At 40.1% G+C, this 26,235-nt stretch overlaps 2 protein-coding genes across 3 annotated transcripts in view; one reads left to right on the forward strand and one right to left on the reverse strand.

The window, feature by feature from the left end:
• The window catches only part of carmil2 (capping protein regulator and myosin 1 linker 2), a 78,976-nt gene extending 66,073 nt beyond the window's left edge, over positions 1-12,903 (forward strand). The window contains exons 42-43 of the transcript XR_011692610.1: positions 12,389-12,560; positions 12,662-12,903. The gene's annotated coding sequence lies outside the window, so the exon portion shown is untranslated. The remainder of the gene's footprint in view (positions 1-12,388; positions 12,561-12,661) is intronic.
• ric8a (RIC8 guanine nucleotide exchange factor A) lies at positions 1-26,235 on the reverse strand. 2 transcript variants are annotated; one of them, XM_071488729.1, is made up of 15 exons: positions 26,097-26,235; positions 19,912-19,959; positions 19,534-19,551; positions 14,156-14,369; positions 13,314-13,468; positions 13,108-13,188; positions 11,191-11,290; positions 10,756-10,943; positions 9,494-9,588; positions 9,211-9,361; positions 7,259-7,354; positions 7,000-7,144; positions 6,379-6,523; positions 3,453-3,572; positions 1-2,080 (listed from the first exon to the last, which is right to left on the reverse strand). In XM_071488729.1, the coding sequence occupies exons 1-15, from the start codon at positions 26,190-26,192 to the stop codon at positions 1,939-1,941; spliced, it is 1,794 nt and encodes a 597-aa protein (XP_071344830.1). In that variant the 5' UTR covers positions 26,193-26,235; the 3' UTR covers positions 1-1,938. The 2 variants fall into 2 exon arrangements, with proteins under 2 accessions (XP_071344830.1, XP_071344839.1); XM_071488738.1 differs by lacking the exon at positions 19,534-19,551.

The raw sequence follows: 26,235 nt of genomic DNA on the forward strand, positions 1-26,235 counted from the left end.
TTTGTCATTTATACACATTTAATGTTTAGCAAGTCCATGATAGCTGGCAGCTATACAATAACAATATAAACACATTTAATATATTATGTGTGTCAGATTATAGTCTCTTTCTTTGCATAAGAATATTTCATCTTCAGTCTAAAGCTGTAACTTACCTGTATGCAGTTGCACATTTCAGTCTAAAAATAAAACATCTGAAGGGCTTCATGAGAAACAGCTGGCATCTAAAATCTATCTTGTCTATTTTTCTTTTCAAAAATACAGCAAGGTCTATTGCTGCAAACTGAACAGTATCTCCTTGGCTAGCTTTCATATCTTTTCTTCTGCTAGAAATGACACATGAAAAGCTCTGACATTGTGTAAAAGTGTTCCTTCAAAGCTGAACTTCATAGAGAGAGACAGACTAAAAGCCACTGTTTTCTGCCGTGAATAGTTCTCAAATACAAACTGTTGACATGAGGCCTGTAAATTATCCTGAGGAACAGATGTTTGGATGTTGTTTGTGGGGAACACATGGTACTTTTGACTTTACAATACAGATTACATTCACCTCTGCGCTTTGAGGTGGTGGCAGTAATCTCAACGGTGACAACCTCACAATCTCAACAAATCAAATCCACACCACTGGGAAAACAGGTCGCTGGCAGAGCCCAGACAGTTGTGTTTCTACTTTGTGATTGCGAACAGCATGTTAAAATGTTACGCTGTCTGATCATTGACATGCTGGTAATAACCACCAGTCCTCCGACCTGAACAACCAACAACCCTCTGACACCGCACACAGCAGTGTCTTCTGCAGCAGGTGCACCTGACCTTAGTTGTCATGGTTACTATAATAACAGTCATGGCTTGGTTAGGTTGAGGAAAATATGGTGATTTGGGTTCAAATAAGTACTTCCTCAACATCAGACAATCTTTGTTGTCATGGTTACATTAATAACAGAGAATCGTCATGGATAATAGAAACAACATAAGCTGCTACTGTCACATGGGAATCGAACACCGCTCTCCTGTGTCACATTCATCCATCCACCCCAACCTCCTCCTGACGTAGACTTTATCGCTCTATAAACTACGTCACTGCACGTTTCCCTTTGCTCCCGTCATCATTACTGCGACCACTAGAAGTGTAACTAAAAACTGTGTTGTTATCTAAACAGGAGCATGTTTTAGGGGCTATGCTGATGCTTTCTTCATGAATAACATCACATGATTGTTGACCAGCCATTAGGTTCAAATTCTTTATCATATGAAAATTAACTTCATAGAGAATAAACTGGCTGCTCTGATTTGGGAGTCACCTGTTCAACCTGAACTTTTTTCATGCAAAAAATTCCAAAATTGATGTTGTATAGTCATGCAATCTTTTTTGTCTGTTTGTTTTCGTAGAAGAAATCTGTATTTCTTTTTTTTTTTCGAGGTGATTGAGGTATTAATATACCACATCTCGACCTTCAGGACCTACATGAAATCATCCTTGAATGAACAAGCTCACTGGAAATGTTCCTCTTTATGCAGCTTTGATGCTCTGGTGCAGAGAAATGAAATATTTTTTTTTCTAGGCAATTATCTATTTTAATGTTTACCTTCACACTGTCTGGTGTTGCTCCGCACTGCCCCTGACCAAGACAGTTTTCATACTGTACTGAAACAGACTCAAACAACTGTCTGGGAGGAAGAAAACTAGTGATACTCTTTGGACAATGGTCAGCAATAAAACACTGGTGATTTATAGTTGACAGGGTGGCACATACAGTATAAAGTCTCCCATGTAGTCCATGTGTGTTTTTACACTGACTGAACTAATCCCATTTGTCCACACTTCACCTCCTATCACAATAAACAAACAGGGACAGGCATGTGAATATTTGAAATAATCAGGCAGATGTGCCACGAGTGTCACAGGGTTTAACTCTCTCTCTCTTTACGCCTCTGTGTTTACGCCTCATTTTCACTGTCTGAGTTCGCTGGCTCTTGTGGTTGGAACAGAGGATTGTGGGTCAGTTTATGCATGTCCTCTGCAGTCATCTCTCTCATCTTGCCATCCATACCAAGCTGCATGGGCTGGATCACATTGGTCCTGCAGGGAGTAATGGTTAAAATGCAATGAGTGCATGTTTATTCATTCTAATCCAAGTCATAAAATATTGACTAATACACAAAATAGTAATAGTAATTTTCTTAGACACAGTAAACAGTGTTAGGCAGAAACACATTACTCAGTAACAAATTACGGTAATATTATTACTTTCCCCAGTAACAAGTAGTGTAATGGATTACAATTTGTAAAGCAGTAATAATATTATCATTACTAACACTATCAGCATAGCGTGTCTATCTTACCTACCTATCTTACCTCTAGCTTCCATGTTCACTACCTCAGTTAGCCATGATGAAAGTGTCCCAAGACAGCTACTCAGCAGAAAAAGATTTAATGGACTACTTGAGGTTGGGGGATCTGAGGTTGAGACTCTGAACCACTTCTCAAATGTGAAAAACATTTACATGAAGTACAAAACTCCGACCCCATCTAACTCACCCTAGGAGCGGCATTTTGGTTCAGGATGTTTGATTCTTACCCCGCTAAAGAATAGACTGATAAGAGGTTTGAGAAGCTGCTGTGAGATATAATCATTATTTCACTTCTGAACATCTGGACCTTGTTTAATATGTCAGGGCTGAAATAACAACAGGAAGCAGTGTCACCCTAAATGCACCCTAAATGTGGAATGTTTAATATTTTTTTAAAGAGAAAGTAATACAGTAATATTACAAGTAATGTAACTTTTGATATAAATTAATAAGTAAAGTAATAAAATTACTTTTAAAGGAGTAATAAGTTAAAATAGTAATAAGTCACTGTGCCTGCTCCTTCTTCCTTCAATATTTCAAACTGATCCGCTATCAGAAAATTACAAAAATTACTGTTGTCTTGTAGACGACTTTTCTAAACTCACTGACAAACAAATTGCATTTCCTGTGACCACTTCACAATAAAAGTTTACTTGTGTTTCGGCAGTTAAATGCTTTTAATGTGAAGCTGCACCAGTAGGAAATGTTCGGTTTGCATTAGCAGCAACTTAATACAGCATTTTTTTTCAAGGAACGTTGACACACACCCAGTTCATTATACTGCAAATATATAAATACTGTTAGTTTCATCAGTGGGTCATAGGCTCCATCCCCACAATAGATCCTGACTTTACAGACATTTATTTAAATTAAAATTCTGGAGACTTAAACACTTAAGTGACATTGGGGTGTTTACAGTTTTGTTGTGTGCTTTATATGATAATGTACCTGTTATGAGACTTTCTATTGTGAACAACAATTTTGAAATGAATTACAGATGACAATAGAGTACTGTGCATCAGTTCAAACCAATGCATGCAGTGCAGTGACCAGTGCACATGTCACATGTGTGTGTTTGTGTGTGTTGTGCTTTCATTAACCTCGACAGTTTGTCAAACATGTTGACCAGCTTCATAGCTTCATATTCTTTCTGCTCCTCCGTCATTCCCTCCATGGGATTAGGCTGCTCCTCCTCTACAACTCCTGTTATTGGGTTTATACTGGAGACAAAAGAGAAACAGAAACATTTTTCAAAATTAAAGATCTAAATAATCTTAAATTTCAAAGTTAATTCATTTAGTGTTTTCCCTGCTCTCAGCCCAGTAGTGTGTCACTGTAAACTGTGTAGCTCAACCTGTACCTGGAGAGGAAAACTGTCTCTAGAGACATTACCCTCTGGTGTAGAAAATGTCAAAGGTAGTGCAGGAGAAGGAGCAGATACAGTTGGGCAGCACCAACTATAGACCCAAACTCCTGAATAGAACCTGGACTCTTGTTTTGGGTGAAAGGCTATAGGCAGTTCTGGGATACCTGTGATCACCTGGCTCAATACACCTGCGTTGGGACAAGGGTAGAGCTTTTACCTCAAAATTCTACACACAATACCTCATAATGACAAAGTGAAAAATGTTTGCTTGAAATATTAGCAAATATATTAAAAATAAAAAACAAAAAAAATCACATGTACATAAGTATTCACAGAAAATTCAGTTGATTGGACATGATTTGGAAAGGCACACACCCGTCTATATAAGGTCCCATAGTTGACAGTGCATGTCAGAGCATAAACCAAGCCATGAAATCCAAGGAATTGTCTGCAGACCTCCGAGACAGGATTGTATCGAGGCACAGATCTGGGAAAGGGTACAGAAAAAATTCTGCAGCATTGAAGGTCCCAATGAGCACAGTGGCCTCCATCATCTGTAAATGGAAGAAGTTTGGAACCACCAGGACTCTTCCTAGAGCTGACCGCCCGGCCAATCTGAGCGATCGGGGCAGAAGGGCCTTAGTCAGGGAGGTGACCAAGAACCCGATGGTCACTCTGACAGTGCTCCAGCGTTGCTCTGTGGAGAGAGGAGAACCTTCCAGAAGGACAACCATTTCTGCAGCACTCCACCAATCAGGCCTGTATGGTAGAGTGGCCAGCCAGAAGCCACTCCTCAGTAAAAGGCACATGACAGCCCACCTGGAGTTTGCCAAAAGGCACCTGAAGGACTCTCAGACCATGAGAAACAAAATTCTCTGGTGTGATGAAACAAAGATTGAACTCTTTGGCCTGAATGCCGAGTCATGTGGAGGAAACCAGGCACCGCTCATCACCTGGCCAATACCATCCCTACAGTGAAGCATGGTGGTGGCAGCATCATGCTGTGGGGATGTTTTTCGGCAGCAGGAACTGGGAGACTAGTCAGGGTCGAGGGAAAGATGAATGCAGTAATGTACAGAGACATCCTTGATGATAACCTGCTCCAGAGCGCTCTGGACCTCGGACCGGGGCGAAGGTTTATCATCATTTCAAGCAAAGCACATAACAAAATGTGGAAAAAGTGAAGCGCTGTTAATACTTTCCAGATGCTCTGTATGTGGCTGCCACTAAGAGGAGGGCAATGACTGCTGATGGTGCCTGTTCACTGAACAACAGTTCGGAGTCTGTAGTTGCAATTCTGAGAAGATGGAGCACTCCTTTGTTTTGTTGGGTACGTGTACATTCAGTCACGGCTGTGACTCAGGAGATAGAGGAGATCGTCCACTAATCCAGTCTACATTTCAGAGAGTCCTTGGGGAAGACGCTGTGATGTGTCATTGCTGTGTGAATGGGCATGTATGGTAGAAAAAGAACTGCATGAATGTATGAGTGAATGGGTGAATGTGGCTTCCATTGTAAAGATCTTTGAGAGGTCAATAAGACTAGAAAAAGGCTATATAAATTCAGTCTATTTAACATTCACCATGTAGGCAACCATAGAGAAACTTGGAGTGGGGTAACTGGAAGGAATGGCTTGTCTGATCTGAACCAGCATACTGTTTTTATTGGCATCATCCATAATAAATATCATTTCAAGTATAAGATGGTAAGATCTCCAGCCCCATGTCTTCAACACTTGTCTTGAGGAGCAAAGAGGAGCAGTCAGCTGGTTGTGAATTGGATCAGGTGGTGAAGCTGACAGAAATACCTGATAAACCCAATCGTGAGGTGCTGCTTGTAGAATATTCAGCTCACACGTCCCTTACGAGACTTGAGTACATTGAATCTGACTGGACCATTCACTCCATTCATTCCAAAAGGCAGCCTTTTGGAGCTGTACCCAGAGGGTCATACATGCTGTGGAAATAAACTGAAGAGGTAGTAGTGTTTCATGGCTTGGTTAGCCCAGGTTACTTCTGTAGCTGCAGGCAGGTATTAGGAAGCCAGAAGAATACAGCACACAAAGCAGCTCTTCTCCTTGCATGGATGTCGCCATTTTGATACGATTCATAGTGTGCATGCACAGAATACGTAGACAGCGATCTACTGCACATGTATGGAACGCATCCTCAGAGCGAACTATAAATGAAATAAGCAAACACACGTCCATGATGTCTGCAGTTGTCCATGTGGGCATCTGAAAGCCAATGTAACCGAGGCCTTGGAGGTAAGGTAACAAGCTAAAAATAGAACAATAAGAATAGAAAAAGTCTGTTGAGTTGGTTCAGGCCTCTCATACAGATGCCTTCCCCAGCGTCTCTCTTTGATGGTATTGTAGTTTGAGACTGGGAGGAGACCCTGAGGCAGACCCAGAACATGCTTGCGGGGTTATGTATCCCACCTGGTCTGGTTGGGATTAAGAGCTGGAGGACGTCTGAGCTTTGTTGTGTGGCATGCTGCCACCATGAACAGAATTCAAATGACCAGTAGGAAATGGACAGATCATTGGTTAAACACAAAGACTCAAGAACTACACAGAGTATCTGTCAAGTTCAATTAGAAGACTACCAAATATCACTTTTGGAAAAGGTCATCAGACATTGAGTTAAGGTGGTACTGACTGAGCCTTGGCTTCTCTGTACTCCTCGGTCTCAGAGTCTTCATCTTCAGAGTAGCTCCCAGAACCTCGGCCCCCCCTAAGCAGTCCTCTAGCAGCCAGCAGACCTGCAGCGTTACCGTATCCAGTATACTTAATGAACCTTGAAACTGGATGGCAAACATATTACTGTTAATAAGGCAGCATCTTGACACATCAAAAGTCAACAAAACCAATCCAACAAGCCTTTAGTTAGAGCCACAACATCATCCAGTTCAGCCATCGGGCTGATGTAAAGATCTGAATCTTGAAGTGGGAGTTAAAGCTGTACTAGCCAAGATTTATGGTTAGGACAGATGTTTTTCATCTATGAACAGCTGTGCTCATAGATAAGGACACTGTCCATTCCAAAATCAAATCTTTATAGCTGTTTGTTACATTTTCACCTCTTTAGAGGAGAGGTAGAATTTAGCATTACATGTACTGGTCAGTGATTTTAATCCTGTTGGAATGGGGCTTAGGTCATATTACATATTTGCTCAGCCATAGCTAATCCCACAGATCAATCTGTCAGTCACTGTCACAGTGAGCCTCTCAAGTCAGTCACACAGAAATCAAAATTATGAAAAAATGATATTTTCCTCACCACTTTCTTTGCAGAGGACAAAGAGGAATTCAGCAGCACAGTCCTTGACATCAGTGTCGATGTGTGTCATAAGGCGGACTAGTTTGTTCCTCAAAGAACTGCCCACCTCTGGTCTGTTCTTCACATCACGCAGTGGGGGCAGCACCTGAACAGACACACACATATACTTATCCATGGATAACCGAGCCATCAAAACACCAACAATGCCCATAATTAATCTCTTGATCACGGATTTTATCTGCCTCAGCCCAGTACTGACCTTTGACCTGAGGAACTTCCTGGTCTCCCGGTGGATCCGGCCACTCTCAGTCAGCAAATTCAGTGATGGGAGAAGGGTTTCCTTCAGTTTATGTCCCTTATGAAATTACGAGCAAACTATTATAATTTCATAACAAATACAAGCAATCAACTGGACTACAACAACAAACAACACATCAAAGTTAAGCAATGATGATCCACGAGAGGTCAAGAGGTCTGGGACCCTGAGCCAGTTGCACATTTTACCCTGTTGATAATCAAGTCTTGCTTGTTGCACAAGTGTGTGCACTCAACTATTGTAAGGTCAAAGTTGAAGCAGAAGTTGGTCTCTAAACTGTGACAGAAGAGGTTTGGTTATGACCTGCTAGATACAACCTGATCACTAATGATTCCTGTCCAGGCAGATTTCATTGTGTCATGTCTAACTAACTATCTCACTAAGTAAAAGCTACAATATGTAATATTTTCTAATATATTTTAGTTGAGATATTGATTAGATATTAACATATTTTCAAGACCTTCTGATGAAACTCAAGTGTTTCACCTGGTTAATGTCCACAGGATGTTTTTTTATAATAAAGACATATGATGAGTGAAATAATCAATCAACACCATGACTGAGTGTTTCCACCTTGAACTGCAGTGAACCAATGAAAGTCTCATAAAACAGATTCAGACAGTCAGGGATTCATACGTCACAGAACCTAAGGAACCAATCCCGTCAACTTGTGGGGACGAGGGGTGGGGCTAAATACACACGAAACCTTGTCAGTACAGAGAGCCAGGGTTAGCATTAGCACAACCACTAACACTGTGTCAGCCACTGCCAGTTACAAGCTAACAAACAACATAAACAAATAAAAGATGCTAACTACACTAACAGTTCTGATCCGTCTGCTAGTCTCTGATTCTGGTTTCAACAGACTCCTCATCTGAGTCTGCGTCTGACTGAGACTCAAACATGAGGCTGAGTCTCTCTGATGTTTCCTCCTCTAACATCTTCATCCTCTCTGCTCTTTCACCTGGACACCTGGAGCCAGCAGGTGGTGAGTGGGGCCAAGGCCTGATCCAGGTTTCTCAATCAGGAAATCAGAGTAGATGAGCTTCAGACCACTTTTTTTCACTTTTTATGTTTGAAAATAATGTTAAACAAAATATTAATCATTGCAGAGGATTTCTACTGAATGTAAAACACATCTGAAGAGGAACTTTAACGTGTAGAGGTGCTGGGTGTAGCCCAGACTCATGGAGCAGCCTGGCAGCAGTGCAGAGATTTTCCCCCTTCTAATAATGTTGCTACTATTCCAGCACTGTGGCTTCAAGCTAGCATTAGCTACAGGAGGACAAGCTCCTGATTCCCGCATTAGCTGAGACAGTGAATGTGAAGAGGATGTGGGTAGGGGACTGACAGAGCAGGGAGGGGCAGGGATGGGAGGAACAGAGTGGTTTGCTTCCCAGTCTCATGCTAACACTAGCTTTAGTTCAAGAACTTACGTATTATATCTTTAACCAGAACTATATGATATAAGACCTAATATGTAATAAACCAGGATTACTTTTATTTATATTGTAAATAAAATTGTTTACTTTCCACCACTGTCTAACATGCTCTATCAGATCATTCTGTTGGACCACTGATTATAGACATTTTCACAGTGTTGTAACTTGTAGCAACCGGATGCCATCCTATCTCTTTGCTACTGTTACGTTCACTTGGACATCCTTCATCCATCAGTTAACACAGAGCTCCACCTAGTGACAAAATGCTTCACTGGTTCAGTGGTTTGTTTCTTTTTATCTCCAAGAAAATAAGCAATGCATGTCTTTTAACCAAACAAGTACCATAGCTGTAGTATTATTGCAGCATATTTTAAAAAAACCCTTTTTTAATGTAACTCAGGTCATACTTCATAGTGGAAGTAACGAACCCACATACACCGAGTCTTGTCTCACCCGGTCAAGCCTTTTCTCCATGAACTCCAGCAGCATGTTGACAGCATCCATATTGACCCCCATGTACTCGATGGAGCCTTGTTGCACCTTGGGCATCAACAGTACATCCAGACAGGGCAGAGGGAGGTTACCAAGCAAGTTAACAGTATGGCTGAGAAAAAGAAGGGGAGGGAGTTAGTGGGACAGCATCATGGGAGAGCAATGACATTCAAGTGATCAATGACATTCAAGTAATCAATAAAGAGGAAAACAGACGGTAGAGGTAAAGTGTGTGTTGTCCTACCTGTGGAACTCCTCAGTCCGCTCCTCTCCATCGGCATGGCTCATCAGACAGTGTCTCAGTATGGCTCCCAAATGTCTGTACTCTGCTGCCTCTTCCTTCACAAACACATTACAGTTATACACATATTGTTAAGGTGTTCTGAAGAGAAACCCTATCACTGTAAATGAGTGTCTTTACAGTCAATTTTACATTTGCTTGTGTGTAACAGGCAGAGAAAACTGACTAATGTTGTGTTGTTCCCTGACACTGAAAACAGGGAAATGTTTCAGATCTTAAATCCTTCAAAGGGGAACATAAACATTTCTGGCATGTTCAGCACAAACATGGCACTTTACAGAATGCCCCTCATTTTTAAAGGATTAGAGAGTAACTTATTCCAAGTGTAACTGTGGCCATTTGATCTTCTTCTTTGAGTCAGTCAGTCAGCTGCTAGTCAAACTGAAGAAAGAAAAAGCAACAGCAGGAACTTTGTTATTCCCCTGACTTTTCATGTACTGTTATCTCAAGGTTGCCACTAGATGGTTAACAACTATTTGATGGATTGCAATGAAATCTGGTAAAATATTCAAGGTTTCCAGAGAATGCATTGAATTCTATTGACTTTGGTGATCCCCACACTTGTCCTTTCACAGCACCAACACCTCTGGGTTTTCATGTGTCCCATGAAATATCTCAAAATCTGATGCATAGCGTGGCTCAGACATTAATACCCCCCTCAACATAAATTGTAATAACTTTGCTGATCCTCTGACTTTGCCTCTAGTGCCATCATCAGGTCAAAGTTATATTTCGGCTAATATTTTAGGCCATGACCAAATACTTACAAAACTAATCACATTTAAATCAGCCTCAGCTATAGTTTTTGTTTAGTGCTAAGTAGCATGTAAGTAAATGTTAGCATACCAGCAGAATAAAGGAGGCAAGGTCTCACAGGGATACATTGTGATGTCTGTAATTCGTATCACATACAGACGGAAGAACTAATCAAGGTACAGTAGCCTGGATGTGCCAACCCAAAGAGTGAATATGACATAGTTGTTGCTTTTCTGGAGAGTTAACACCCACCAAGGGAAATCTGACAGTGTCATATTCTGTGCACATAGAAAAAATTGGGTGTAGGTGTTTTTAAATAAGTAATTATGTTTGAACATACATTAAATCAGAACCAATGACTTTTGACAACATAATTCACAATTATTAGTATAACAGTGACAACAACATGGCTAAAATTATATTACAGAAGGTGTCGTTTTCTTCAGTACCTCGTCGACCTTACGCCTTGTTGTGTCAAATGTGATATTAAACAAGATTTTCAGTATTTCCATGGCTAGTTCTGTCTGTTGCCGACTCAGTGGGGGCAGTTCTTCACGTGGGACATCCTCTAACCCTGCCCTGGCTGTCTCCAATGTATCTGGCCAACACAGACCCAGTGTGGCATCCAACTGGTTGCCTAGAACACACAGAACTGGAAGTTACCACCAATGCTCTTTGTTCTTCCTGTTTACAAACTCCTTTACTTCTTGTAAAAGACTGTGAAATTATGTTTTATTATTATATCATTATATTGTCGTTGGTTAACTGGAAAATTAGCTCCACCTTAGCATCGTTTACCTTCAAGACTTCCAACCCAGAACTGATGGTTAAACAGGTCAGTGGTTTCACAATGACTTAGCACTGTTACACTGGTTATCAGTTACCTAGCAGACTGATGCCGTGAAGCTCCTGAGCCAGCTGTGCCCTAACATCCACTCTTAGGGCAGTCAGCAGGAAGGTGAGGCGCAAGTCAAAGAAACGCACCTGGTGAGAGAGAACAGTCTACCTTCAGAGTGGGGCTAGTCAGGACTTATTTGGTACCAACTGGAATGTACAGGATCTGTTGCACAGAGAATCAAAAGCTGTAAAGTAGTAACAGCAAGCATCGAATGCCTGGTCAGTCTGTGTTTATAGTTATTCTTTGATCAGCTCCTTCCTGTTTTACAGTTACTGACTTATTTCAGGCCAAGTTGTCTTGAGACACCATTAAACATGTCTGAATGTATTGGAAAGGTTTGGCTAATTTTGTTACATAAAAAAAGGTTTGTCAAACTAAAATTACTGCCTCACACCTGTACACTGATTAGGTTGCAGTTTAGACACATGTTTGTCCAGATTTATAATATAAAAGTACTGAAGACTTTGAAGGGATTTAATAAAAGGTATGTGAGGTATTTTTTAAAGCATTTTTGGACTTCTTCTCTGGAAAACAAAAAGGTTCAAGAACACCGTTTTTTAAAAAACTTTTTTTAAATATGTTGCTGCATCAAATTCAAATTAAGCAAATATTTTTCATAAAACAAAATTTCAGCATTTCAACATTTGTTGTTGTCTTTGTTCTATTTTTTTAAATAGAGTTAAATATGGATTTACATGATTTACAAATCATCACATTCTGTTTTTAATTACATTTTACACAGTGTCCCAACTTTTTTGGAAACAGGGTTGTATCTATCATACCAGTTCTGCTATTTGAAATGCAAAGACTTTGAAGCTCAATATCTCAAAACTGCTCAGAATGCAGACAGAACCTTGTAATTCAATTGACTTAACTTTGTTAAGCTTTGTTGTTCTTGTTCTGCTATATGTTATATGTTAAATTGTATGTGTTTAGATGGTTGGCCAATAAATCTGATTCTGATTGATCACAAAGCTCTAGCCATGATATTAGACAATGCCTCAAATATGAATGTGTGTGCAAGGATCTAGAAGTTGACAAGATCCAGGGCTAAGCCCAGACCTGTCTCACCTTTCTATGGTTCACTCTTTATGAAAAATGTTATGTCCATCTTGTTATTAACCACACCAGGTTGCTCACGGACTGAATAAAACAAATGTTCCACTTCTTTTACTTTTCGGTAGGACCGGCAGGCTTGATGCCCGCTGGCGTGGTGCTGCCCCTCACTGTCAGGAGTGGTTCTGCATAACGACACAGAAATGGCTTCGCAGTCCGCACAGAGAAGACACCGTCCAGTCAAAGAGAATGACTCAAAGTTGGACGTTATTTTTAAAAGCAGATGACTGCGTGTGCCCTGTATGTATTGTAGCCTATATGATTTTGTCTTTGATGAAGTGTTAAACAGAGCGCAATGTTTATTAATTTTATTTACTTATTTATTGATTGATTTTTAATAGTTCTGCAGCCCCAGAAGCCGGCCCTTAGCACTGCATATGCTTCACACACATCTTCAACCTGGCAGCTGAAGATCTTCACAATCACCACAGTTTGAAGGTCGGCACCACGATTATTTCAGTATCTGCCCAAATGTGAAATATAGTCACAACCTGTCCTTCTGTTCTTGAGTTACAGCATTGAGTAATAGCCAGTAACGCCTCTGGTCACAGCTGCCGCCAGAGCAGAGGCATAAAAAGTTTGTGGCCTTGGTTAAAAATTGAAATTCATTCATCAACTCCTTCATGAACAATTTTACATCTTCAAACACCCTCATAGTTCAAGGAAACCAAGGACAAGAGGGAGAAAACATGCAAACACAAAGAAACAACACATCATTATTTATGGTTCCTCTTGCTTTGAGGCGACAATGTCCACATTATAACATCTACCTAACGGACATCCATACCTCATGGTTCCAGGTGGGATCATGACACTGTTTCAGCCTCTCTGCCACACCCTTTATCAGTTGCAGATCTGTGGCTACCACCTGCCATCCATGCATCCACCCATCCATCCATACATCCACAAATTCATAGTTAATTGTTGGAGATTAGCATCAACATTATCTGAGGATTTCATGTAATTGTAGGAGCAGACACAGAGCAGTCTGACCTGTCCTTTCTCGTTGTGTAGCAGGATGTTACAAATGGATTTGAGAGCCTCGACAATCACTTCCTGGTCCGGGTTTTCTGAAGGAGGGAAGGCTTCCTTCCCTAACTCACTGGATACATCTTCTGCTTTTTCTCCTTCTCCCCCCTCACCCTCCACTGGGGAGACAAATCATGGCAAACAAATCAACATCAAATAGCTAGGCACACATTCAACTTATACTTAGATCCTCTGTGTGAAGATCTGAGGACAGAATATAAACAGAGCTGCTGGTAGATGAGTGGATATTAGTTGTTCTATTTGAGCTCTTTAAATTTTAATAATTCCAGAACAAATTTATGTTGTGCTGTCCTGTAACAACCTCTACACAACCCAGCAAGAATTGCGAGGAACACATACAACAAAAACCCCAGCATACAAATTCTTTAAGAGTAAAAAATATACTTTATTCCTCTATGAAAAATCTTTTTTTTCATCTTTATGAACAATCCCTGAGAGGCCAGTGATTTTTTTTTCTGGGAAGAAAGAAAGAAAAATAAACTTGGAAAAAATGATACCCCTTTTTTCCACTTGCCTCTTGGGGGTTGTTTTCACAGATTAAGAATTTCATTTTTTTTCTTTCTTTTTTAAAAATACAAAAAAAAATTTAAAAAATGTCATAATGTATACAATCTCTAAACACAATCTCTGTAGGTCTAAAAGAAACATAAAGATGAAAGATAATGCAAGAACCAATAGGATTTGTGCATTAATGTGATTTTATTTCTGTAAGTATCAGAGGATTTGGGGAGTTTTATAGGAAACACAACAAAACAGATACACGGAATGTGGTTGACAGGAATTACCTTGGCCCTCCTCCGGCTTGCTGTGGGTAGGTGTGGCAGTGCTGGCCACGGCGATGCCAGCATAGCGGGAAAGAGTGGACATGGCGGAGCAGCTGTTGAAGGGGTCCAGGCAGTGTTTGTCTCTGGACAGGATGCGAACTGTTTCTAGACATGCCAGCAGACAGGAAGGCTGCAACTCCCTATTCAGGAAGCCGAGCACCAACTCACCCAGATGCTGTGTCACACAACAAATACATCAAATCAAAGTTACATTTATGGACAGGCCTTTAAATACCATTAAAATCATTTTATTTGAAATTATAGTATTATTTTATTAATATTTTAGTATTAAGGTACATTTAATATTTAATATTTTGTTACTTTAGTCCAGACACATAGGTCCATATCAGTTACAAAATAAAAATAAAAGTAGATAATAATAAGAGAGAGTGAGATAAACAACAGAAATTATCATAATACATACAAACATCTGTTACAGTGTTTCCAAAAACAAGAGGAGCACCTTGTGTCACTTTTTGTAGGCTCATTATGATTTCATTCTTTGAATCAGTTAATCGAACCATAAATTTAAACACAAAATTTCAAATTTTCAGCATAAAAAGTGGGGACATTATTTGTCACAAACATTTGACTAGCTCTAAAAAGGGCTGCACATCGTCATCATCACTTAAGTAATCCCTGATGATATGACCCAAATATCTTACTTTGTCTACTACATTTAGCTGTTGCTCTGCTGTGTAAAATTTTTGCCTCAAATCCTCTTTGGTTTTAACAATCATAACAGCTCTTTTTAGGGTTAAACCAGACGTCAAACTGCACACCATATAGTGAGCATACTCGGAGCAGTTGCTGTAAGCCAACACCATAGGGGGAGAAAACAACTAAGTCATCAGCATACATCAGGTGAATATCCCCAACCATACATCCAGTCTTACACTCTTTGAGCCTATTAGAGAGATCGTTCATATACAAATTAAAAAGAACAGGTGACAGTATTCCACCTTGTCAGACCCCATTGGTGACTTGAAAGGGTGCATATATACTCTTACCCCATCTAGCTTGCATAGTCTGATGTGAATACCAAAGATGCAAAATCCTTATCAAATATGGAGGAACTCTCCTCTCCTGTACTTTAGCAAATAATTTACCGTGACTGACACGATCAAAAGCCTTAGACACATCCAGGAAGCACATAAACATTGTAGTATTGCGCCTCCTATACTTGCTCATAATCTCCTTCAGGGCATATATACATAAATCTGTGCCATGTTTATTCTTAAAGCCAAATTGATTTTCAGTAGTTACTATGTCATTTTGAAGCCTGTCTTAGATAATTTGTTCCAGTACTTTGGATAGTATGTTAGCTATGCTGGATATTTTACGAGCTTTGTCTTTAATTACTGGCACTATTAAAACAGATAACATAGAGTCAGGTAGTACACCATGCAAAAGCAATCCAGAAAAATACATAACAATCAATACTAAGATTCTGTGGCGAGCATACCTCAGATGTTCTGCTGTTATTTGATCATGACCACATGCTTTGTTCAGTGACAATTTTTCAACAGCACTACCCACTTCATCAGGTCTAATTATAGCACCATCACTGTTAGGGACATCACCAACATTAAAAACATCACTCTGAACACAGTTAAAAACTGTGTTATAGTGTTTCCTCCACAGCTCAGCAATATTTTCAAACACACTGATGCCATCAGTACTGGATGGCAGGGGCATCTTGCTATTGTTAAGAACCTTAATTTCTTTCCAGAATTCATGAGCATTGTTGTGCTGGAGCTTTTTAGCCATAGAATTTGCTCCATGGCCTGCTCATTTCTTTTAATGAAGCATACAGCATATTTAAATCTAGCATTTGCTTGTTTCCTGTGTTCACACTCGGGGCCATACCCAGGTTTTCCTGCCAACCCCATTTTTTAAAAGCTTAAAAGCTTTAAAAAAGTTCATGCAAATAGTCATTCCATCCTGGCCTGCAATTATGTTTCTTAGCTCTTTTTTTGGTGAAGTAATTTACTGGCATTACTCAAACAATTCACAATTCTGTCATACATTAGACACAGATCATTGTTATGATTTTGGTTCCGACAATTAATGTTGTCACACAAGTGGTATGTCTATATTTTCTAAGCTCTTATCAGTCAGTGAACTGTAATGCCGTAAGTCATCCTCTGTAAATTGGGACCAATGATAGAAACGTAGGGTTGGTTGTATGCAGACATATATAACTGTACCTGCAGGTATAATTCATGGTGTAATTTTGAAGGATAGCGAATCACAAATGAACCAAGTAACAGCTTAGATTACTCAATAGATTTTAGCAGCTACTTTAAATAGTGATCTATTTCAAATGTATGAGAGAGGGAACAGCCCTTTTATTCAAACAACATAAAGAAAACTGGATCTGAGCTGCTGCCGGCCTCACTGTTTTACATGTATTGAATATTTTACATGGCTAAGACGCTCTTTGAGAGGAAATGGTTTCACTCAGAATTTTGTGAATCTTCCTGTTTTTCTAAAAGCAGTAGTGACCCTGTCTCACAGGACAGTTTTTCAAAGTCACTTATGTCTTCTGGCTGATGAAGTTACCCAATACAGGCAGCTAATACTGGCTCTGATAAATGCGTCTGCTAAGCTGTCTTGCATAACATCTTTGTCCAGTCTGAGTGTGGGTGAATTCTCAGTGTGTGCACATGTCTGTTGGATAACCAAGGGACACGAAGGCACATAATCTGCACCTGAACTACGCTCAACCCTGAACTCTGAACTAACTTTTTTCTTCCTATAGACTTAATATTGTATCCTGTGCTGTTGAGGTAAGCTAAACTGAAAAAACAATAACTTAACAGCAGTCAGGCAGTAAAGATGTTGCCTTGTTAGTCCTATCTGTGACTGTCTCCCAAACAATGGACTTTGCTTTGGCAGCTTTTTAAAGTAAGAGTTCAGCCTGTTGATGGTCTGGATCATGTGTGTTCATATTGGATATGATCAGAATCAGTGGCGGCAGGATTATATTTCATATTACGCACAAGAACCGCTTGTGGGCTACCTTTAGGTTTCCCACTAAGGTCGCCACCCGTCCCGTATAATACGAGATTGTCCCATATTTGAAGATAAAATGTTGCGCCCTGTATTAAATCAATACGGGACGTTTCCCGTGCTGTGAATAATGTAACGTCAAGTGAAATCAACTAGTTATGGCCAATGCAGTTTGGTGCACTGATGGCTCACCTGGTAGAGCACAGGTTTACAGGCTTTTATTTAACTGCAGCGCTCCAGGTTTGAGTCCAACTCAAGGCCCTTTGCTACATGTCCCCTGCTTTCCTCGCTGACACTAATTGTGAAGCAGTACCCATTAACAGGCTTTGGGGTGGATATAAACACACTATACCTCAATATATGATATCCTGAGTCTAAGAGGTTTCATATATAATTTTTGTATATATGCACCACTCAATCCTTAAACTGAACTGAGTGTAATGAATCACTGACTGAATCAGATTTTAGGATTTTGGAAGATTTTGAAATTCCAATTCATATTGATGATTCTTTAATGACGGTGGCATGTACTTAGCAGTGGGCTACATATCAATCCATCCATTATCAATGCCACTTATCTGTACGGGGTCGTGGGGGGCTGCAGCCAATCCCAGCTGACATTGGGCAAGGGTGGGTTACACCCTGGAGAGGACACCAGTCTATCACAGGGCTAACATATAGAGACAAACAACCATTTTACACTCACAGTCACACCAACAGGCAAGGCAATTCAGAATCTCCAATTATCATGCCTTTGGACTGTGAAGGGAACCCTCACAGACAAAGGGAGAACATGCAAACTCCAGGCCCCAGGCCCATGATTTGAACCCAGAACCCTTCCTGCTGCGAGGTGACAGTAATAACCACTGCACACTGCAGTGGTTAGCACTGTAATACTTCTCCAGAGGAAAAAAATATATAAAATGTTTTTTATGGTTTCTACTATTCCCTACTGTCTGGGCCTCATAGAGATGTTAAGTAAATGATGACAGCCAGTCCTCTCAGCTCAGTGTATACAAAACAAATTACCCATCAGGAAGCAACTTTCCTCTGCTTCTGAATCTTCACTGTTCCCCTCTGAAAACTTTAAATATGATTCTTCTACACCACAAGTCCAGCTTATGTTTCATACATTTGGCTTTTCCTTTGCAGTGTATGTAGTTACCAGTAACGTAACATGCGTATATGCTCACATCAGTAATTCATGCAAAACATGCTGCCTTATGTTGTTGTTCAACATCATTGAAGCAACCCTCCTCGTGAACAGTGCCTCAATTTAAGAACTTTCAATGGCCACAACCAGAAAAGGCACGTTTATGCATTTGGTTGTGTTAATTTGTTGGGTTAACATGAAAAAATGATGCATCTTAACACGACCAAACTCTACCTGTTAACATGCATTTTAATGTCGTCGAAAGATTGCCACTAATGGCATTCCATACTAACACTACACCTTCTGTGCTAACAGCACCGAAGTGAAGCACTGATGGTTACCCCTTCTCTTCTTTAGAGAACCACAGTTTCAGCCTCAGTGGCTTTAAATATTTGAATTTAAAGCTCCATACAGTCTAAAGGTAGATGTCCATGTGTTTCTGATTATAAAGCAGGTCTAGGTTCTATATTAATACTGTGAAAGTATCAAAGCCTCAGTCCACAGAGAAATGCACACAGCCTGTATTCAGAAACTGAGCCTTAAAACCAGCCGTCAGGACTTCTGGAACTTTGTGATGTCACAACAAAGCAGTTACCACTCTTAGTCATGCCCCAAGCCCCGCACACCTGGACCCACCATCCAACCTTGCAGGATTTGGTTTCTCTGACTGTTCACCTGAAATCTGCTGTTTTTTATTTGATCACTCAGAAAACAGTCAGCCAATCAGAAGAGGCTCAGAGCTCCACGATTCTACTCTATGACTGAGGTTGATGGGGTTTGTCAGTTCTCACCTGCTTTGGTGAAGTTAGGTTTTGAACCTTCAGCCTCTTCTGGTTGACAATGCCAGTGCTGTCTAACTTCACCAATTTAGTAAATAGTATATTCACATTCACGTTAATGACATTTCACTGCAGATCATCAGAAATAAGCTGGAACAAGTTCACAATCCTAAAGTCAGTTCAAAACCAGTAGTATCCTGACTGAGATGTTAATTTTCCTTGTGTGATTTACATTCTGTGATAAATCCCTATCTCCAGGACCCCATCCACCTTTTCATTTATGGTTGTAGGGAATTAGCCAACAAAAGAAATCTGACATAACATCTTGTAGATAAACTGTAAGCTCTGTTTTTCTAAGGGGGAAGCGTAACGTGTTTGTTTCTTATTCATACCTTTTGCAACTGCCCTTCCTACAGCATCAGGCATGCACACACAGGGAGAGATAGATGATACAGAGGAGGACAGAGAGTGTTAAAAAAGGCCGGGGTAAATTTCCATGCGTTCTTTCATTAGTGACTTAAATGTTAATGTAAATGTACTTGCAAGTTCAAGATTTTTCTTACACATTTTAAGATTCATAGGCTTTATGAATTGTTCTTAAAAATACAGTGACAGTACAATATAAAAAATTCAGATGAAAGCTCTAAAAAGTTCCTTAAGTCTTCTGTGTCCTGACCCACCAGAATGAGGGAAAGTAAAAATAAAGAGAATTAAGATTTTTTAATTGATTAGTACAGGGGTTAGTGTTTGGATGGGAATGTTAGGAATACCTCTCTGTCCCGCTCTTCTTCCCTGCTGAATGTGAAGCACTGGTTCATCTGAAAAACATGATAGCAGAAGACACAAAGACAGGTGTGAGGTAAAGAAAATGAGTGGCAGGAGGAAGAGGTAGAAAAACAGAAGAGACAAAAGGAAGAGGATAACAAGGAAGAGGAAAAGAGGGAGAGGCAGAAGAAAGAGAAAACATTCTACAGTAAACTTACTGTCTGACTGACTGACTTACAGACTGACCCACTGACTGACTTACTGTCTAAGTGACTGACTGACAGAGTGACTCACTGACTGACTCACCGAGTCACTGACTGACTCACTGACTGACTGACTCACACAAAGAGTTTCTATTATGTCATCAGCAGATCCATAAAAACAACTCTGTTTCCTCATAAAGTGACTGGGGCTGTTTTTTTACCTCAGACTTATATTAGAGGCAGTTTCTTTCTAAATCCCCTTGTTTGATAAGTATAATTGGTCATATTGGTATTTTAGTACAAACCCTCGTATTGATCCACTCTGGTTTGCTCTGTTAAAGTTACTGCATTATGCATTAATGTAACGTGGCCTTAACTAGTGTTGGACAGAAACTTTTCATGACAGGGCTTTTATTGCTGTGCTGATGTGCTGCAGTAAGCATATTGTCTTATTTCTGCTACTTTCTACTTTCTTCAACAAGGGGTTGAAAATGCCATGATTATATTATCTAATTTGTTGAATTAAAGGTAGAAACATACATTATGTTTCATTGGCATGCATCATGCATCATATGACAGGCACCAGGAGTTTACTACCCTATATCTCTGCCTCTGCTGAATAATTTTTATCCCCAGTGAGAACGAAATGTATCCTTTCGAAATGTAAGTGACAATGGTGGCTGCTGCTTGGGTCATGAGGGTTGATTACACATGTAAGTCCAGCCCAAGAAAACACACACACAGCACACTTTCAATGAATGAATGACTGACAGACAGAGAGGGCCGGTTAAATCATTATGCATGTTTTGACCAGCCGCCAATGTGGTGGCAGATTTGTCCCAGGGCTCCCGATGGCCAGTCTGACTATGAAACAGACTATAGTGTAAACAACAATAAAATCAGCTGTGACAGCTGAAAGCTGTTTCACTGTCAGTGCTCGTTCAGCTGTGAGAACTATTAATTTTTATGTTGTGCTGTTGCATTTTGACATTCTTTTATACTGAATGTTTAAATTTAAATATAATAATAATATTTGAATATTTTAAGTTATCATAATAAATTCTGCCCTGGACTATTGGGAGATGGGTGACACATACACAGTCCAGCAATATACTAGGTTTATACCTAGTCTTGTTTTATCATTTTGTCAAACAAGATCTATGTTTACTAGTTCCTGACAAGCTGAGATAAGAATGAATTTTCCCTCAGAAGCAACAGTAGGATGCAGCATGACCTGGAAGAGGGCGAGGTGGATCACTGGCTATACAAAATGTCCCATTTTGATACTGACGACTGCATTTCACATTCCATCTCCAATTAAAAGTCATAGTTTCTTTTCAGAATATTCACCATACAATTCTGATATATATGACAAAGGCCTCTTCAAGAGGCAGACCCCCTCTCTACTTTTAAGATCAGGCTTAAAACTGTCCTGTTTAGTAAAGCTTATAGTTAGGGCTGGCTCGGGTATGTCCTGACCCATCCCTTAGTTATGCTACTATAGAGCTAGACTGCTGGGGGATTCCCATGATCCACTGGGCTCTCTCTCTCCCTCTCTCTCTCTATACTACTTTATGCCATTAACTTTGTATTTTTTCTCTCCCGTAGTTTGTGCTTCTCCTCTCTCTCCCTCTCTCTGTCCTCATTCTGCAGGTCTCTCTGCCTCTGGAGCAGCAGGATCCAGATCCACCACTACTCATCTTTACTATTAACCACTGTTATCTGTCATTATTATTGATAACACCATTACCTACACAGCTGTTCCTGGTCTCTCTCTCTCTCTTTTCTCCTCTCTCCTCCCCCCACACCCCCTTTTTTATCTCCTCCTAAACCCAACCGGTCGAGGCAGACGGCCGCCCACCCTGAGCCCGGTTCTGTTGGAGGTTTCTTCCTGTTAAAGGGAGTTTTTCCTCCCCCCTGTCGCCAAGCGCTTGCTCTTTGTGGGAACTGTTGGGTTTTTCTCTGTAACAAAGTAAGGTCTCAGCCTTATCCTGTAAAGTGCCTTGAGATAATGTATATTATGATTTGGCGCTAAGCAAATAAAATTGAATTGAATTGAATTGAATTGAATTGAATTGACACAGTGACAGTGTGCGTCTATGGATCTCCATTGAAAAGTTTACATAAGAATCCTGAAAACTTTAAAACTGATGTTTTTCGACAAAGCTAGATACATTAAACCAGTTTGTTTTTTGGTTGTTTGTTAATATTTTTTGTATATGAACTTACCCAGGATAACTTCATTACCTGGCTTAACTGAACCTAACATAGTCTGTCCTGGGTACTACGACGCTGATGATCAACTGCCTCAGTTAACTCTGGGTTCATTTGTTTTTAATTCTGAGAAACATCATCAGAACCATGAATACAGTATTAATATGATATGATACCTAACACCTGCAGGTACATTTTTTTTTTTACAGTTACGTCCAAAAGTGATATTCAACGAGGTGAAAAGTCAACAATATTGATCACATGACTAGAATAAAAAAGAAACACTAGATATAATTTTAAATTATTAAAGTCAGGCTAAGGATATACTGTAAATTAAGTACTGAATTATCACTATTATGATTAAAAAAAAATAATAATAATAATGTTAGACTGTTTCTGCTGCCAAAGCAGAGAGGAGAGAAGTACCTGATGTGCGATGAGGTCAGTGAGACTGAAATGTTCATATCTAATGATGAAATATTGATCAGTGTGAGGATCATTGATCTGATCAAACACATCAGGTTTAGTTTTCATTTCCAGCTCTGCTAACAGAGTCTACATGTGTTATTCTCAGCTGCAGTGATGAAGAAGAGAGTAAAAGCTTCATCACTGTCAGGATCCTGTGGGATTAAAGAATCTGTGTTCAGTTCAGATGAAGCTCTAAAGTTGTGATGTAGTTATTTAGTGATAAACTCTCCTCTGTTTGTTCGAAGCTTTGTTTTAAACCAGAGTGGACACATGGAAAGACTCCAACAGATCTATAAAAATAACTGCTCTTCATTATCATTTCTCACTTTATTGTGAACTCTTTTGTTCCCGTCTGGCTCCTGTAGGAATGATGACTCAGTTTTTCTGTGATCTGATTGGTCAGTAGTTGGGCTGTTGACAGGTTTTGATCTGATTCTCTGAAGTTAACCTGCTCCAGATCTAGTTAGGTGTTCAGTGTAAGTTACCATGTTGATTTATCCCGGTAACAAGTGAACCACCACCATCATCATTATAAAGAGCCCCACCGGCAGCCAGAAGTATTTGGGAGTATCATGTCTACTCACCCACATTTGGGCCCTAATTTGACCTTTTTCACACAAGTTTATAATTTACAGGCAATTTCCAAAACAACACATTTAACTTTTAGGTTCATTAGTTTTGACATGCTATAAATAATAATTATTAAGCATGCACATGTAATTAATTTTACATTCAACTGAAGCGCCCTGGTAGCTCACCAGGTAAGTCTCAGGCTCAGTCCCTACCACAGCAGCCTGGGTTTGAATCCACTTCATACCCTTTGCTGCATGTCATCCCCTCTCTCTCATCCCTAACTTTCCTGTGCCCAAAAAAATAACTGATTTTTAAAAAAAAAATGTATTAAGCTCTATTATCTTTCAGTGGTATGAATATATTTTTCTGTCTCTTCAGTTACTGTTCTGCTGGTGCTGAGCAGGTTGTGTATTATCAGACCTTTTCCACTGAAAACAGCTGCTGCTGTTCCTGCTGCTGCTAGAATCAAACTGCGGAAAAAACAAGTTTTGGGAACTTTAGAGTTAGAGATATTTCTCCACATGTAGCTACTTGATCTGCTGTTTATGTAAGAGGTGATATCTGACAAGTTGTATAGTTTCTGAGCATCAGAATATCTGTTGTTTGCGTTGCCAGGCAACATCTAACTAAACAGGAAGGGCTTCAAGAGGCTGAGCCAGGAGCTGAGACAGGTTTTGAAACTGGGGAAAATAAGAGATTTAATGATTGCTTTCAATCTGACACATACACATACAAACATGTACATCAAAACATAGGTGTCCAGTTATACCGTCCAATTACAAAAGGTTAATCCACACCTGCCGGCCAATCAGGATTCTAGAAGAATTCTCTGTGGCGATGGTATGAAAAAAATTTGTTCTTAGAGCATGTTAATCAATAAAGAAGTTTAAAGTAAATCAATTCCCTCCATGTATTTGATATGTGCTTTCTGATGTTAGGACAGTTTCTTCACATTTTGGTAAAGAAACACTGAGAAAACCAGAGCAGGCTAACAGCAGAACAAAACTGAGCATAGTGAAGAAAGTATATAACAAATAGAGCAGCTTATATGGCAGCATCTCCTGCAGCACTAAGCTCCTCATCTCTGAGAGCACTTAGCAGAGTAGGATCTGGCTGGGCTGTAGGAACCTCTATTTGTGTATCAGAGAATCTAATCCTATTGCCTTGGAGATCAACTCCCACACAGCTAAAGGCTCTGTGAGTGAGAGAAGCATGCAGCACTGCTTACCCGGAGTTAGCAGGCAGCACATCGTAAAGCTCAGGTGCATCGAAAGCCTTGGAAGCAGCTGCTCTTTAGCACACTTGGGGAAGTTAACCACAAGTACATTTGTCAAACCAACCATTTAGTCTCATCCCTGAAGCCTTCTCTCTGTAAGACTGGAAAACACTGTCTCAACACATAAATCCAACATTTGTCATGTTTATCCAAGCCTTGTTTTGTAAGTTCAAGTTTCCTACTGTGGCCTCGGAGGAACAAAAACACCCGCTGGTGCTTGACAGTTGATGAAAACCGCAGATGTAGTCACTGTTTCTCCTCCAGCAGCCAAAATGAGCAATGATGAGCCCACTCTACACTTGAAAACACACTTCAATGACTGGCACTAAAATGAGATTTATGCTTTACTGGAACTGTTTTTAAAAAGTATAGAACAGGATAGAAATGGTGGTCAGTCTGACAAATGTCTGGTCAGGTACTTTCCCACGTCTGATAGGGAGAAGTGCACAGCTGCTTAAGCTTTTCTGCTGCAACCAGATGGGGGTAGTTAGATATGTTCATCTGACACAGCTTCAACCATTACCTTGTACTCAAAGCATAAGCTTAATGAGCAGCAACAAGTGGTGCAGCAAGGGCTTTGCAATTGTTGCTCTGGACCTAAAGACACCTCTCAGGGCTGAAAAAAGTATTCATCCTGTCTCTACATGTTTCTTGGTTTAAAAAGTTTTTATCTGTTTTTTTTTTGTTTGTTTTTTTCAAGGTTTCCAGGCTTGATTCAGTTAGATTCTTTGCAACCTGTCAAACTGCCTTGTGGTTTGGTGAAAAAGATCTACAAAACCCACTGTCCACTGCCAGCTCAGCAGCAAACAGCACACAGACACAGTCAGAAAGCAGGTGAACAAATGGAGAATTTGGCAGCTAAAGAGACATTTCCTTAGGAGCTGGTGTAAACATATCCAGAGCTACAGGAGAGTGAATACTGGATTTAAATTTATTAGGGGGATAATGTTGCTCAGTCTGCTGGAGGTCTAAATAACACGTTTATTATAATAACAGGGCTCACATCTTTTCCGGCTGCACCCAAGTGGCCAAGAATATGAATAAATTTAGCTTTAAAACTGCTTTAATGTCTGTTGGATAGGAAATAAGAGGATTTATTTTTATTTCCGTGGGTAATCTTCAGCAAAACAGAGGCAAATTGTGTCGCATCTGTGTGTGTCTCAGTGTTTGCTACATCCTAGGAGAGCAAGTCCTCGACCTTCCTGGCGATGATAATACCTTTTGTGTGATGTGAAAAAAAATCTACAGTGAGCAACCCATCCTCTAATCAGGAGAATACAAGCGTCATCTTCCAAACCGAAGAGGTTTGTAGCTAACATGAAGTTTGAACAGAAGCTATTTATGCTAAGGCAGAAAAACAGACAACATGTAGGCTACAGAACATGATTGTATATAGTAAACTTCAGGTTTCAATGCAGAGTACGTGTCGTTCTTCTTCTGCTATGCTGATGTTTACCTCCTTGTTGTAGCTCTGTAGAGCCGTCAAAGCAGCGTCCTGCTCCCCCGTCTCCATTTGCTCTATGATGGCACTTAAATCAATTTTCATCGCCATTGGACTATCTGGAACTTCCTCCTGAATCCACCGTCAGTGAAGG

This window comes from Trachinotus anak, unplaced genomic scaffold (genome assembly GCF_046630095.1).
Source record: "Trachinotus anak isolate AG129_WGS33_773 ecotype Australia unplaced genomic scaffold, CSIRO_AGI_Tana_v1 ptg000002l, whole genome shotgun sequence".
NCBI classification, from domain to species: domain Eukaryota; kingdom Metazoa; phylum Chordata; class Actinopteri; order Carangiformes; family Carangidae; genus Trachinotus; species Trachinotus anak.